General features: G+C 49.1%; 1 protein-coding gene across 1 annotated transcript; it reads left to right on the top strand.

The window, feature by feature from the left end:
* The first annotated feature begins 12,472 nt into the window (after positions 1 to 12,472).
* On the top strand, positions 12,473 to 14,061 carry LOC143368850 (uncharacterized). Its single transcript, XM_076811983.1, has 5 exons — positions 12,473 to 12,925; positions 12,973 to 13,381; positions 13,425 to 13,575; positions 13,634 to 13,827; positions 13,904 to 14,061. The coding sequence occupies exons 1-5, from the start codon at positions 12,494 to 12,496 to the stop codon at positions 14,059 to 14,061; spliced, it is 1,344 nt and encodes a 447-aa protein (XP_076668098.1). The 5' UTR covers positions 12,473 to 12,493.
* Positions 14,062 to 16,189: the final 2,128 nt, after the last annotated feature.

Raw genomic sequence — 16,189 nt, 5'->3', positions numbered from 1 at the left:
CACCGGCAACCCGACCGCCATAACGTTATCCACTGACGTTGGCAATGCCACGGCTAAATGAAGCTTTTACGCACGCCGTTGGATTGAGTTTGTTATGGGACGAACACTTCCATCGCGCCGCGCCGCGTTAGGCATACGCTGGACGAAGGCCAGCCATCGCTCGCGTATAATCGCTCCTTAAGCGTGGACGTGCCACTTGGACGAGTGAATCGGCAGCCTCTTTGTTCCTCCCGCTTTCTCCAGAAGGCTCCCTCCTCCGGACTATTTAGCCATCGTTCGAGTCCTTCTTCGTCGAGCATCATCCTCCTCTGGTCCAACTGTTGTCTTACTCTCGACCTCCTTTGTGCCCTCCCGAGCCTCCGCTCCATTGGCGAACCTTGTATTGAAACGTAGACGGAGGGAATTGAATGCGCCGAAATCGCAATCACTCCGAAACCTACGCGTGAGTACGTGTCGCTGAGTACCCTCGGCAATTATGTACCGTTCTCGTTCCATCCCCCTTAAATCAGCCCTCAAAAAAAAAAGAACGCAGACTTTCATCATCCGTGTCTATTATCGGAGGAACGGAGCCGCCCCCGAAACATTGCCGTGAAACTAATATGAAGGACAGAACGAGGGCTGACAGGGGCAACCGTCGATAAGCGATATTATCACCCTCCACCCCAAGCTTGGCTCGTCCCACTGCATCCAGCGTTCATGAATTCGCCTAGGTTCATCCTTCTAATGGGGAAACAAGTTAGCCATGGCGGACGTCGAGGGGTGTGCCGCGACAGATGTTCCAGCCCCGCTGCTAAGGGGATAATTGAGTATTGTAAGGCGACAACAAAATCAAATTTCATTCTGTGTACACACATTAGCGTCGCTGGGATCGTCGCCTCCCTTTTCATGGCGAATGTACCTACCCCCGGCTGAATAAGAAACGACAGATTTTTCAGGCCCTTCCAGCGGACACATCTTTGTCCGGACGCCATGTACAACGGAGGAGCAATAAATAATAGCGATAAATAGGAACAAGGATACTCTGTGCACGTTCTGCGAGTAATTGTTCGCCTGAACCCGAGGAAGATTGATTTCTGAAGTCTCAACTGTAGCTACTTAGAGCCAAATTGGATGTAAAGTAACAAGACCACTTAAGTAGGTGCATAGAATGTAATATAAGAATATAAGAATTCATCACCACAGTATCCTAATGTGTCTTCGTCGAGATTCCTGCTCAAGGAGACACCGTTTCTCAGCCAACTGTCGCAGCCGGATACGCCCAAAATGATGTCGCGTTTACGCCGGCTTATTTGTGGTCTCGCGACCGATTTTCACGCGGCCCGTCGGGGGACATCCGTCATCTCGTGCTCGGCAGATGGGATACAAACGATTCAGCGGGACCAATCGTCCTCCTCGTTGGCAGATGTCCCCCTCGGCGGTGGCGAATTCTGACGTTTCGCGGCGGAGGACGCTCCGAGCGTAGCGCGATAAAATGTAAATCGCGAGCGATGGACGATGGCTCAAGCAGATGAGCAGTCGATCGTAAATCACGGGGCCTACGTTTCACTTACCACTTTTTCTTCAACCACCACGCCGGACGACTGGCCAGCCACCAGGTTGCCCGGACAGCCAGCAACGTAATTCCTTCGATCGGTTCGGAGATTAACCCTTAAACGGACTTATTCTGACAGACACGCGCGATCCCTTTTTTCTCACCTCGCCACGCTTCGCGATCCATTCCCTTCTCGGTGGCGATCTTTTTCTCCGGCTGACGGCTCATCAGCCAGGAATTTCGGGGAAACGTGCAACGACACCGCCTCTCTGTACGATTTTTAATAACCCCGGCACAGGGGCCATTAAATCGTGTAAGCCTGGTTGACTGCAGAGCCATCAAGTTTCTTCTCACCTTTTTGCGCGAAGAAACTGCAACGTCCCGGCCAGGCCGCGATTACGATCGCTAAGAACCGAGCTGCTCTATTATTCGAGAATAGAGCGATAACGCCTGTAAAGACACAGTGTCTTCAGCCGCTCCTCTAATCGTTTCCCCGGAATCCCTCAGACAGCCAAGCGTTTCATAATTGAAGCCACCAGGAGCCAGCAATCGTAAAATCGCCGGCGTAGAACAGGGTACCGTTTTTAGGATCGCAATCTCTGCCACGCAGCGGATCCTCGTTACGAGAAAAGCTGAGCTGTGGGAAAGCAGGAAGCGCTAGATCCGCGAAGCTTATGGGTTCCCCGAACTTCGCAACCGGTTCGCAGGTTCGCGATCCAACGACGTCCAGGAGCTTCTAGGATCTAGCAACGACAACCTGGCCGACGAATTACGAATACCTAATTGACCATTTTTTGCCGAATTAGCGGCGCGATACCGCGGAAGAGATCGCGACAGAGTTCCAGGCCCGAGGTGGCGAGCGGCAGGTCGTTTCCATCGGGGTTTTAAGGGCCGCCTCCACGCACTTCCGCCTCCTCTAATCAAGCGGCCGTTGATTGTGAGCTGTGTTATTACGCGAAAAGGCCCGGCCCTGGCCGAGAGCGATCTGGTGATAAAAACGGCCGGCGAGATTGCTCGTGGAGCATTAACGTACACAGAAACGCGCGTGCACACGTAGCACGTAGCCCGAGCCGAGTTGCACGCACGTGCAAGCTTAGATGCAGACGCGGTGCATCGGTGCATCGGTGCAACGAGCCGCGAGGCCAGCTTATCGATTGCGCTGCTGGCACTTCGTCCGCTTCCACACGCCGCACTCGACCACCCTTTCTTACGCCTCTTTTCCACTGATTACGATCCAGTTTGGATTTTATCGCGACCGCTTACCACAAGTTGTTTCCGATGAAATAGACGGTGTCCGCGGGCCTCCGCGTCAGGATTCCATTTGGAATATGTCTAACCGCAGCCCCTGTGATTCTTTCGCTGGATTCGTCAATTCGGAGCAGAGTTAATAACGAGAGGGCATGGAAGCGAGGCTCTGTGGATACTTCGAATTATATTCGACGGAGATTCCATTGCATAGAAGCACTCCAACTATCCTCTGGTTCTTCTACCGTCGCCTACGCAACGATTCCTCCCAAGTCCCATCCCCAAAGGGGCTTAGCTTTCCGCGAGTTACCTCCAAGACGCTGGTAACGTGACCGCTCCCCATTATCGTGTTCTCCACCGTTCGCCGCCGCGTTCTACCACGCGATCTCTCTGTCACCTAATAACGCTCCTCCTAATCGGCCGATAAGAGGACACGCGAGTGTCGTTGCATAAATAAAGCCCAGATCTCCCCGAGCCGCGTGCTTCCCGCGAGAAGTCGAAGTTGAGGTCTACGGGGCGAAGTCACGCAGCCACTAGAGCGCCTCCTGCTCGGCGTTGAACGCGACGGAACAAGCGATACCGGCGACAATTAACACGTACCCCGTGCGAATCACGGTCACACAGATGTATAGAGAGAATTGGCGGGTGTTTAGCGTTGATAATTCGATCAGCGAGACACTCGCGCCGCACCGGCGGCTCGCTGAAAAGCTGATATGTAAATGGTACTCGTAAATCAACGGCAACGATAAACACGTTCTACGCGTCGGGCTTTTTTATGGGAGTTTTATGAAAATCGGACAATTGAGAGATAACAACCAGGGAACGCCCGAGCCGCTGAATGTGTACCCCGCGGGCCCAACTACCGAAGTCACAACACGATGAATAACAGATTTCCAGTAATCCTGCGGAATCTACAAAGGAATACCTAAACTCGGCGAAACTCGAACGAATTGCGGCGTTCCGCTGGCAGGGAGCGACGTCTCTCGAATTAACACAGGGAGGATTGCCGGGTGCTTTCCGTTTCCCTTTGGAAATTGGGAAGCTCGCGCCCTCGGCGGCGGCTGGGAAAAAGAAGAGCGTAGGGGCCAAGAATCTGCGCTTTCCAAATTCGAAGGAGAGTAATGTTGCGCCGGTGACTCGGCAACAAGCTGCGCCCGAGAGCGGCCAGAGCACGAGCTGCTCTACTCTCTTCCCCCGAGCTCTACCTGGAGCCTCTAAACGAGCCAGGGGGGGAAGGTGATGCATCGCGGGGCGTGACTGGCCGGCCAAAGAGGATTTCGTGGCCAGGATTGTGTTTTGACGTGTTTTGACAAACGGGCGCCATTATACCGGCACCGGGGCCCCAAAGGCGCTTTGAGTGCTACCCGTCCAACCAGGCGACCTAGGTGGCCGTGTTCGAGCAAGCAAGCCTGCGCACCCGACGATCCTACGAAACAATTACACCACCGGAAGCCTCTACTTTGAGCTTCACCGAACGCCAATTTCCCGACCAGACGGGGGCCGTAGCTCTGCGGATGCTGCCTTCCACGGGCATTGTTCCACTCTGCGGAGGTTGCTCTACATGCTTCGGGGACCCGAGAATCCGTTGACCGTAACTACTTGCTTGAAACACTTGAAACAGAGAGGCTCGCGTGTTAATTTGGCTCCGAGGGACTTAGGGCAGACCACGACACTCCGTCCCAAGCTGGTACTCTTTAATTCAATTTCAAGACATTTATCCTGGCTCGGGTACCGTTTGAGGCTGCCTCGCACAGATGTCACAGGGGAAAACAAGCAGGATAAAGAATGCCACCGGTGGCCTCCGGATGATGTAAACCGGCCGATAAGAGTTCCCTTGTAAATTGAAGCGTTACAGTTTCAGATGGCACCGCGCTAGTTGCTAATTAATATTAATGCTGCACGGTCGCGAGAGAATTCAATTCGCGGAGGCACGGCGAGATAAATTAACCGCTTATCGCCGTCTCCGGTATTTCCAATTAATTATGCGACAGATTACGATCTTTCAATCGCGCGGACCGAAATCAAGTGGGGAGAGGGAGGCAACGTGGCGGCCGTAATAATATTATAAACGAAGAATTAACGTAAGAGCGTGGCAGCTGACGAGCAGAACAGGCCGTGCGTATCGTTAACAACCTTTTCATAATCGATTGACGAGGTCTCCCCTCGTTGCCTAAATTATACGGGGCGAAACACGAGTACAACGTCTCGTATGGATTTATGAATGGACCAGAGTCGAGTGATTCTCGTTAACAAGTGTGCCTTCGATACTTTGTCGTAAAATCCTCACGATGTGGGAAAATTCCCCTTTGTGCAAAGCTCCCAGGGTCTCGAGCCACGGGGCCGTTTCACGTGGAAACACGTTCTCGAGACGCCTCCTCCACCCGAACGCTCCACCCTCCGGTTCCATGAGAGCGAAACAACGGACGATCTTACGAATCTGTAAACTACCGACTAACATCGTGTTTGGCAGGCTATAAGTCGACCAGGGAACCCCGTCGAAATTATACAGGGTGAACCGACGACCATCTCTTAATATCCGGAATACGAGGCTCTCGGGGGAATTGGTTTTTTAAAGCCATTTGGTAATTTCAGAATCCTAACGGGAACCGTGGATCCTGCTCCTTCCCGCCGAGGAATAATCCCGCGTGTGAACGGCTCTGTAGATAATCGATTTCAGCTAGCAATCATTGAGAGTCGACCAATTTATGGTGCCCCGAAACATGTGAGAATACGCGTCCTCGGCCGTCGTGCGTAGTCATGCCGATGGTGTAGTACAGGAACCGACAGTTCTCGGCGTCGTTTATCTTCAACAGGATTATAATAAACGACAGCGATTTAGGGAACGAGCGAAAGGATGTTGCATGGGAATAAAAGGATAAAAGAATCTGTATGTTTTTCCTGCCGTCTCCCTTCGGCGACGGAGAAAAGGGAGAAGGGACACAGCTGTCTGCTTCCCAGTGCTTTCTTTTTCGTTCCTGGCTACATCTCGCTGAGAGAGTCTTCAGCGGTCCTGTCGATGCTGCCCTCTACTCGGAGGCGGCTGCATTAAGACTCTCCTATCCTTTCAGGAACTCCGTACAGATACTGCCGTGCAGAAATTATTCAAGCGCACACTTTACTGCATAGCGTAAAAATAATTTTAAAAAATGTTACAATCCAGAGAAAACAGAACAGGAAAGGAATGAAACTTAAGGGCCAACTTGCTTGATGTTCACTTTCGCGGGAAGACCTCGGGAAGGAGCTCTGCAACCCGTGTACGATTCAAAACGAATTTTTCCGAAGCGCCTAATTACCAGCTAACGTGGCCACAGGGAAACGCAGTCGCATATTTACGACTGGCGAGCAGAGCGGCGGTAAAGATTCGAGCAGTAGCATAGGAAAGGAGCTCCTTAATTTCCCTTAACGACCGTCCACGTCGACCGTTACAACGGTCAACCGCGGTGTAATTACGAAGTCACGGAAACGTAAAGCCGCGTATTCACCTGCGCATTCGCCCCGAATGTGCATTCGGCGCGCACCGATTTTTTGCCCGTTCGGAGCTCAGCGCGCGTTCGGCGCGCGTTCGGGGTTGAGTGAAATTTGCGGCGTCCTTTTCATGGTATTGTTCGGACCCGAATGCGCGCTTTTATGGACCGCCAACAAGCGGATCGGCCCGAATGCGCGCCGAACACCGGACGAGCAAAAAATCGGTGCGCGCCGAATGCACATTCGGGGCGAATGCGCAGGTGAATACGCGGCTTAAGGCTCGCTATCAAACGTCGCGGTTTAATCACCTCCATATTGAGGCTCGATCACGTATGCAGAAAAAAGGCCGGCTACCGGTCTTTCGAGGGGGGCACTCGTCGCGCTCGTCGACCACCGTCCGCGGTGTCGACTTTCCTAATCACGCTTGCAAGGGGGCCCCGTTGGTCGATGCTAATGCGTCCTGCTGCCTCTCCGGCGAACAAACGCCACCAAGGTGGCTCGGAGCGTCTTCGGGACTGCCAGGGCGTAACCGGGCGATCGTCCTGATCATTAGAACCACCCGCCCTTACATGCCAGGCGATAATGAATACATAGTTCCACGGGGGTGGACCGATTGACCGAGCAGATGCAACGATCCGAACCGAAGCGATGCAGGATGATCCCTTGCATGACTCTCGGAACATGTGTTCCTTGTTCCTTGCGAGGCGGGAGAGGAAGAATCGAGCGTGGTGCTCGGAAGTGGTGTTAGCTCCCGAGGAGCGTTGCGTACGATTCCTATTTCTTCGACTATGTTTGAACACGAATCGGGGAAAGGTATGCGAGGGGGCACTGGGAAAGTGAAGTCAACTGCCAATCACCAGAAGGGAAGCCATTTAAGAGGCAGAGGTAATGAATACATAGCGCTTCGAGGTGTAATAACTTGCCAGCGAATATACGAGCCGCGAAAATTGCTAGGAAGAAACGCACGAACGTCTTTCTGCCACTTACTGCAAATTATCTAGCGGGAGATCGTGATCTCAAGGTATTTGAGGTGGTCGGGGGTAATGGTCGAATTTCAAGGGTAAGGCTTTCGCATTTAACGTTAGGCGAGATTCAAGGATGAAGGGGAGGAAGGTCCGAAGAAAAAATGTAGTTTATTGCCTCGGATAAAGAGGTTTTCGAGAACGCGATATCGCGATGGTGGGACGCGGCGGGGAAAAGGGGACGCGATCAAGGAAAGCACGCTCCGACTGCAAAGGATGCCGCAGGACCATCAAGGATATCGACGGTGGTCGGTGTCAGCGGATCAAGAAAAGGATGTTGCGGTATCGCCAGATAAGAATCGATAGGACCCTGGCGAACGAAGAAAGCAAAGGATAGGCGGGTGGACTGCGCGGACAAGCGAAGCAACTGTCGAACAAAAGATCCTGGAGAGTGAAACCAAAGACGTGAGTGAATAATTACTCTACTTCCTAGAAACCCTTCCACAGAATCCTCCACTTTCATTCTCAATTCAATGATGCCAAAAATGCCCAAAAGAGATTTCCAACTTTCAGCTCCAATATTCAGTTGCAATACAAGTAAATTGCGTTCGTGCTAGAAGCACCACTTACTCACGATTTTTACTGCTTGTACAGCGGTGACATCAATGGTCGGATCTCTGGATCGCCTTTAGATCCAGGTATACAAAGCTAGTCCCTTTTTTCGGCCTTCCAGTCGCGTAGATCCTTTCAAAGGTTCGCACTTAATAGACCCCGGGGACCCTGGCGACTTGTTTGGACGTTTGTGGTATAAACAGAGCGACACCTGGTGATCTATGCACTCGCCTTGTCGGGATGAAACGAGCCGCGAAAGTCCACGAGTTTTCGTTATTCCAAGTGTCTCTGACTACACAATGCTGGACCAAGGACGCGGAAAAGTCGCCTTTTCACGGGGATCTGGGTGAAATCGATAGATCAGCAGACTCTCGTGTCCTTCGCGACACATTTGAGCGCGTCAGCTCGATCGAACCTTCGCATTGGTTTCCCTTTCCCTATCCCTGATTTAGTAGCTGCAAAAACTTGACGCGTACAAATTCAGGAGACCGCTACCATCTGACTTTTCAAAGCAACGGAACTGTCCATGGAGAATCGCGGAGCAACTATTCGCAAGGAAGATTAGCCCGTTTCGCGGGACATCGCGGAGTGTATCCAGTCAGCGACTAAAGTAAGCTATTAAATTCTTCAAATAAGCCGCCACGGATGAATGTGATCGCCAATTAGGCAAGCGTGGTACGCTTTTATGTAGACGAGATTATTCTCGAGCCACGAGAAGATCGGTAAGAACGCTGATACATAAGGAGGACGCGCGCGCGTCAGGAAAGGAGAGGCTCGTTCGCGTTGCATTCCGTCCTGCCTTTTTCGGCCGACGGCAGCGATTTTTCCTCGGCGGAGAGGCCTTTTTTCCCTCGCTAGGTTGCTGCACAATTGGGAGCGCTTCATATGTAGTTGCGTGTCCTGCATAATATCAGGAACGTAACGCGTTTTATGGCCACGACCACCCAGGATGCGCTTCAGCCTCCGCTCTGACGGACGCAACATTCGGGATGATTGCTCGCAAGAAATCCCTCCTATTGACGTTTCTATATAACCGTCCGGCGTGACGTTCTGTCAGCTGATGCGTAACTGTGTCGTTTTTTTTATTTTGTAATTATTATTATCTTCCATTTTTTTTATTTATTTGATTTCATGTAGTTGGCGTAATTTCTTTACTTTTTTGAAGTTTTTTTATGCAGATCACACTTCTTCTTACAAAGATAATTTGCATAAGGAATGACTACGGATAATTGTTAATATTATATTGTTATCTTCTATTTTTTGTGATTTTCCATTTTCTTCTACCACGGAAGATGTGAAGTGCAGCAACAATACGCGACGGAACAATGACTATCGATGTAGCAAACAGTAAACTTCCCACGAAGACCGTAGAATCGAAGTGCATTCTACGAAAAGGATCTGTTACGTAGGTACGTTTACGCGCGCCTAGAATTGCACTTTTATCTATCCGCTTAAGATCGTGGTCGTCGCCGCGACCACCCAAGGTGTCCGCTTCAGTGTCGCGCCAGGAACGTTTCTCAAGGTTTTCGCGTATCACGAATGGCGTTGACAATCTTCGAGCGATCGATATACGACCGGGAAGAGGGAGCGAGAGAGACGGAGGGAGGCAAGTCGGTGGTGAGACTCTGGGATGTAACCGTAGGAGGTCCTCCATTTCGATTCACAGCGGTCCTGAGGATCTTGTCCTGGGAAAGCCATAAAAGGTGATCAAGTCGTGCTGATCCAGAGACATCGACCGTGGCACGTAGCTCGTACGTCGCATGAAAAGATGAAAAAAATTCGCCGCCTCGCTTCGCCGATTGAAAGGGTCATTTCAGATTCAGGGGGGAGGGGGTGGCTGCGTTCCCCTTTATTCACGCGCCCTGGGTGAACGGTCATCGAATCGCGACCCAAAATCCTCGGGGTCAGGAGCTAAAAGTCTGCCGCGTATAATCCAAAGAAATTCGTGATAAAAGTCACATTCTTTCGCCAATGAGTAATCGAACGGAGGATATCCACTTTGAGAAGAATTTTCGGATGAAACTCAACGACAGGTGCCTGAATACTTAAGTACCACTCGTATGCACGAGGACGCTTTCTCAGTTTCCGTAGGACGTCCCTAAAATAAGGATAGATGGAAAGAGGAGGGCACAATGGTGGGTGGCTGGGTGTAAAGGGACAGCGACAAAGGGGCAACAATTACTTTATTTTGACTTTGCGGCTGGCTTGGGGATGTTTGAGTCGCCCCGCGGCCCTTTGTCCCACGGGCTCCGTGTCGGGACGTGGAAACACGGCAAAAGGGGATCCCGCGGCGCATTTACCTGTTTCGTACCTGTCAACTGGGTGGCAGAAGATCACGCCGATCTCCCGTATCGCGACAAATGGTCTTAGACGCCTGGTCTTTACGGCACCGCCGAATTCTATGCTCCGCATCCATCGAGTCAAAGGCAGAGTCATCCAGCGTCGAGTCGGAACCCCCTTTGGAATCGCTGCTTCCTCCTTTCAGATCACGCAACGTTTGCAAACAATCCGTTCGGGGGAGATTTATGACGGCGGGGGTGGATTCTTCACGCGGATCTTCGGGTTTTAAGTCGAATGCGCGAGGCTAAGTTTGCTGAGCGAGAAGGGAGAAAGGGTATCGGGATGTTTATGTGGAAAAATCGACAGTTTCGAATGGGGAGAGGGATTTCAGAGTTTTAGAACCGTTTTGGGTAAGGTGTAAATATCTGCTTGAAATTTAATCTTGATAGTTATCTGTAATAGAAGCCCACGGTATTTGTAACTTGTCCAGCGATTCGTTAAGAGCCGCTTGTGAATGGAAAGAATGGAGGAGTCGAAATTCCTGCGTGGAATTCGTGGCAGCGCAACGTTAACGTGAAACCTTCCCTCGGAAATTCTAAAGAGTCGTTTCAAATGGAAATTCGTGAAGCGATACTGTGACGATTTCCATGCTTCACGACCGAAATCCGTAATTCGGAAAAAAAACACGGGCGACACTGAAAAATCGACTCGGAGCTGCCACGACGACCTGTTTTGCAATTGAATGATCCAATTTCGAGGGTGAGTCCCGTTTCTCGACATGCGTGACCACGGTGGCAAACAATCGATGAGATGAAGATTTATGAGTAGAATTTCTCAGTGGACCTCATCATCGACTGAATAGTATTATGAGAATAAAATAAGCTGGTAGGTAATATAATATGTGCAAGATCAGTGACGCACTTAGGATTTAATCTTGAGAAGAGCCGAATTGAAGGGATACAAATATTTTTAATGCAAATTCAATAAAATTCACGACGCGACTACAAAAATTTATTTCAAGAATAAAATCCAGTTTTCTTTTCTTTTTACAAAGTTCTTGAATTACTTCAGTCGTGCTCTCTCTTCTGAATCCGCGACTGTGCAAAGTCACTTCTGAAATGACTTGCAAGGGATGATCCCGAACCCGAAAATTCAAAAAATTCTGAAACTTTGTGAATATGTAGGAAATGTCCTCCTGATTACAACGCATTTTTTGTTTGATGCCCAAATTTACTCGAAGAGGGTGAAATTAACCCCTGAAAATTCGGTTATTTTCCGATTTTGTGTTATAACTCGCAAACTGTGAGATAGAAAAGAAGTTTGAAGACAAAAGTTACTTCTTTTAATTAGATCTACCATTTGGTAAAAAATTATTATTTGCAGTTCACGAGTTATAGCACAAAATCGGAAAATATCCGGATTTTCAGGGGTGAAATATACCCCCTTAGAGCGAAATTCCCAACATATTCACAAAGTTTCAGAATTTTTTTTAATTTCCGGGTTCGGGATCTTCCCTTGTTAGTGCAGAAACCTCGAAGAATCTGCATCTCGAAGACAGATTGACGAAAAGACGCTGAGAGGACGTAGTCCCTCGGAAAATCTCTCGAGAATTCATTGAAATGATGGAAGGACGACCGTGTCACCCTGTTTTGCACTTGAATGACCCAATTTCGACCCTCGACGCGGCGACCTTACGAGGTGTTCGCGAGAGACCGATCCCATTCGTGTCTTTGTACGTACTAAAGGACGCCCATCCTCCTTTGCAAATGAATGGAAAAGCACGGTGGTGCTCGAGGAGTCTGATTTTCCGCGGCGGGAATCTCGTTGACTTTCTGTCACGTTTCCTCATTGTGAAGCGGCCGTGCGAGCTCGAGGGCTTTAAGGTTCTCCTCATAATGCAATTATGCGGGTCTACGAGCCGTTCCCTAAGATTTCAACCGGAGGAAAAGAGATTTAAAAAGCTCGCGTTATGGTAAACGAGCCGTTTAAGTCGTTTCTTCGTGCAGTCTGATCATGGCGCACCATGGCGTTGGGAAGTCCATGGGCGCTTTTGTGCTGCTGAAACCACGCGTGAAAAGGTGTTTTCCATGTAATGTGGAAGCCCTCATTGTGTACTAATTTCTCTTACAATCGTTCAGATACGTATTCCAATACTCTCGCGCTAAATCGTTCAGCTGCCGATGCGCAGGCAAGCCGGGAAACAGATGACGCTGCCGACGTGATGCATGCGACGTTCAACATCGAGAGCATGTTAAAAAATTACCGCAAGTATTGACCACAATCTGACAGCATGTTGCACAAAGCAGTAACTACCTCGCCCGAAACGATGATGCCGCATTCCGCTACGGAAGTCGATGCCACAGTTTGCTAACGAAGAACGGGTGAAACCTCGACGTGGATGGCACGTAACCTACCAACTGCATACAACACTTCCTTTACCCGACGTTCTTTTCATCCCGTGGGACCAAATATCGCGTATCAGACTCGCCGAACGTTTCTCGTACTTAAGAAAGCAGGCGTCGGTGCTGAACCGATTAAAAAGAGTAACGCGGTTAGTGCAGTTGCGATTCGTCGTTATCAGGAACCAAAAAGAGCATGCTGCGCGCGCACTTTCTCCCCGACTTCCACTCCTATCGGTAATCAGCAACAGGCCAGTCGTTATCAGCCGGCGATCAGAAAGCCGCGGGAGAACTGCGACCTGAGAAAGTGCAAGCACGCAAAGTCTTCGGTGGAAAATGAGTTCTGCAATACTCACAGGCTACTGGACAAGATCCAGCACCTGAAGAAAAGCATTCAGGATTTGGAGACCGTGCAAAAATGTGGCAGACGGGTAAGCGATAGTTTAAGTGATCTAAACAGAGACTACGGAGGCTAAAGCGAGTGCAGGGAAGTTCGAAGGGGAGGAACGCGCTCACCCAGACGGAGGATTTAACAGTGACGGACCTGAACAGCGCTAGGGAAGTCTTAACCAATTGTATAACCGAGATGACGAAACTGAAAGCGTTCCTGGACGATGAGAATTGCTGGTGGAGGATGTTTAAGAATCGAGAATTCAGCTGTTGCCAGCAGAAGTCGCCTCATCTTCACGGGGTCTTGGATGGGACCATGGTTACTTTGAGAATGTTGGAGGAGTCACTCGATGTGCGTGTTCCTCTGTTGCAAAGAAGTATATTATCAACGCGGAGCAGTGCATACACTGCGTTTTTGATTTTAGTCGGACATCACGACTCCCAAGCAGATCAAAGGGACTTCCACGCCGATCACAGCGACTTCCACGCCGATCAAAGTGACTTCTACGCCGATCACTGAGACTTCCACGCCGATCAAAGCGGGCTCGCTAGAGTTCTCGAGCATTAGAGCGGAATTCCAGCAGAAGGAAAAGTCCAGGGAGCAGTACACAGACACTTTCGACGACGATACCATAAAGTACATGGACTTTCCCAATGGATCTATTCGAACTGCAGAATTTGACAGTTCAAAGTAAGCTGTTACATAAATCAAACGAGGTTCATTACTTTCGATGTAATTGCCATTTTAGAACGACGGCTTCTTGCCAGCGTGATTGTCCCATGTCTTGCAATTTTGAAAGCCACAATACCGCGATTGCTGGAAGCTCGAGAGATACCACAGACTTCGCGATTGACAATACAAGCCAATTCGATACCGACGCGGACAGAATATCTCCACAAGATGAAACGTCCGCGGAACTGCCGAACACCACCAGTTCTTTTGGTAAAGTTTTATGGAGTAAGCGAAAATGCGACTGATCTTTCAAGACGATGGCGAACTTTGAAATTTCCCTTTTCAGCTAAGCTACCCAAGGGTATATTTTTCACGAGTAGCTCGATAGTTCTCGGGTATGATTCGAGAACTAAACACACGTTCAGCAGCGAAAATACCGCGAGCAAGAGAATTCTTGCCGCTGACGTTAGCACCTCCACGGACCTTCTCGCGATACTATTGTGAAAAAATGAAGAGTAAGGGGAAAAAATTGGGAATCTCACGAAACAGCGTTGTCGAGACAATTAAGTTTTAATGCTTTAGTCCATCAGTGAAGAAACAAGGTTCAATGAATTTTCTTATATTATTTTCTTCTGAAATAATTTCTTGTTTTACCTTGACGACAGAAGCTTATGCTTAGGCAAATAGTGAGGACATTCCGTATTTTGTTTCCAGCGCAGAGAATACATTTCCTGTTTTTAATCAGTATACCAAATCATTAACGGGGATTTGTCTTACGGGGATGTTTGAACTGTATAACCCCTTGTGATTCAACAGTTCTGTAGTCCCAGTTGCCACTAGAAAATCTTAATATATAAAGCAGAAAGTGTTTGTTTGTTTGTATGTCGCCTAAAAACTATCGAAAGATAAACTCTGAGGTCATGAAATGTGTCCTAGCTCATTACACCTAGCTAATCCAGATGAATGTGACTATTCACAAAAAATAAACAAAAAATAATAATTTTTTTTTATAAAATCAAAATCTAATTTTCGGGAGAAGCCGAGTAGTAAAGCTAGTATGCTATAAATCACAAAATCACGAAAACTGGAGACTGCCGGTTTTTTCCCCTTACCCTTCGAATAACTTTGCAGCGTTTCGCGTGGAATCACGTAAATCTGGTAATCATTCCTAGGATATTCCAGTCGACAAGATCTTATCGTCAATGAAGATTGAGAGGCACACGGTGGAAAAGAATTTTTCCCTGAGTCCATCAAAAGTGATCGGGAAAATTCGAAGCGCCAGGAGCAAAAAAACAGAGACATAGAATGTAATGCAGTGAAATAAAAACGTGAGAAAAAAATCGACATACGCGTGTTTCAATGGCAGCACCCCAGTTAGAAGCAACATTCGTTTCACTTCGACGGGCAAATTTTAGTTCATCGTTTCTTTGATCACTTTTATTGCAACATGCTACCGTTACGAATCAAGTGTATAATTGGATAACTTGCGCCGGAAACTATTGAAAAGCTTTCGGGCTTTGAAGAAACTATGGAGGAGAATACGGATGAGAGATAGAGACGAGGTTAGAATGTTAATAACGTTCTATGGGCTTGACAGATGCGTTGTCCGCTTTATTTTGCGACCTGTAGACGTCAATCCATTCGGAAGTTTCATTTGTGTTTCTTTTGACTCTGACACTAAAGGAATACGAAATGGATCGGGTCATGACAGTAGTAAGATGCCCTGCACCCTTCAGCGACGCGACTTTGTCGATGGGCACCAAAACGATATTGATACTCCGCGAACGAGCGTTACTTCGATCGCCGCCATCGTCCGTTTCCAGCTCCTCTGAAAGCACGTACTCTAGCGACAGTGATAATTAATCGCGACTCGTGCGCGGGTCCCCGACGTGTCATTGCGAAAATTGGCCAGCAGAGTCGAAGAATCAAGGGACAAATGAACGACTCGAGCGATCTCGTTAATCGACGGGATGCGAGGCTTTGAGAGGAGCCCTAGAGATGAATGGTGCCGAGTTGAACGACACAGAAAAGGCGCGAAAAAGTGGCGAAATAAGCGATCAAATTTGCAGACAAAGGGGCAGATCTCGTTAAACGGGGGAATGCGCAAAGGGTCGAGGGACGACGACGGCGAGAAAGCGAAGAGAAGAATACTGAAAAGGTATCAGGTATCAGAGACGCAGGAAAACGAGCAAAAATTCGACGCTCTGTCCAACCAGAATACGTACCAACCGGCGAGTTCCGGTGGTCCAGTTCGCGAAGGCCAGACAACGGGGAAATCATCGAACACACAGGGAAGCCCATCGAAGCCGAATAAAAGGCGACATTGCAACAACCTGAAGGATTTCGAAAGAAGAATCAAATCATCTTTCGTCCGAGCTGGCTGTTCGAAGCATTGCACTGGGATCAAAGACGCACACGCTGCAAGGTTCGCTGTTTTATTCCTCTTTCGTCCGATGGAACGTGTCACTGTTTACAGGCGGTGCTAATTAATGTTTCAGCCAGAAACCGACGGTATGCACTTCGGCGAAGAAGAACAGATGGGAGTCTAGGCTAAAGAGAAGTAAAAGGAAGCTGAGGCAAATTTCGAAGCAACTGAAGGTGAGAGATAAGGGTTTGCTTATCGCTGTAGTTC

The sequence above is a fragment of the Andrena cerasifolii genome, chromosome 5 (genome assembly GCF_050908995.1).
Source record: "Andrena cerasifolii isolate SP2316 chromosome 5, iyAndCera1_principal, whole genome shotgun sequence".
Lineage (NCBI taxonomy): Eukaryota > Metazoa > Arthropoda > Insecta > Hymenoptera > Andrenidae > Andrena > Andrena cerasifolii.
The sequence above is the reverse complement of the archived record's forward strand: the minus strand, read 5'-3'. Positions and strand labels throughout refer to the sequence as shown.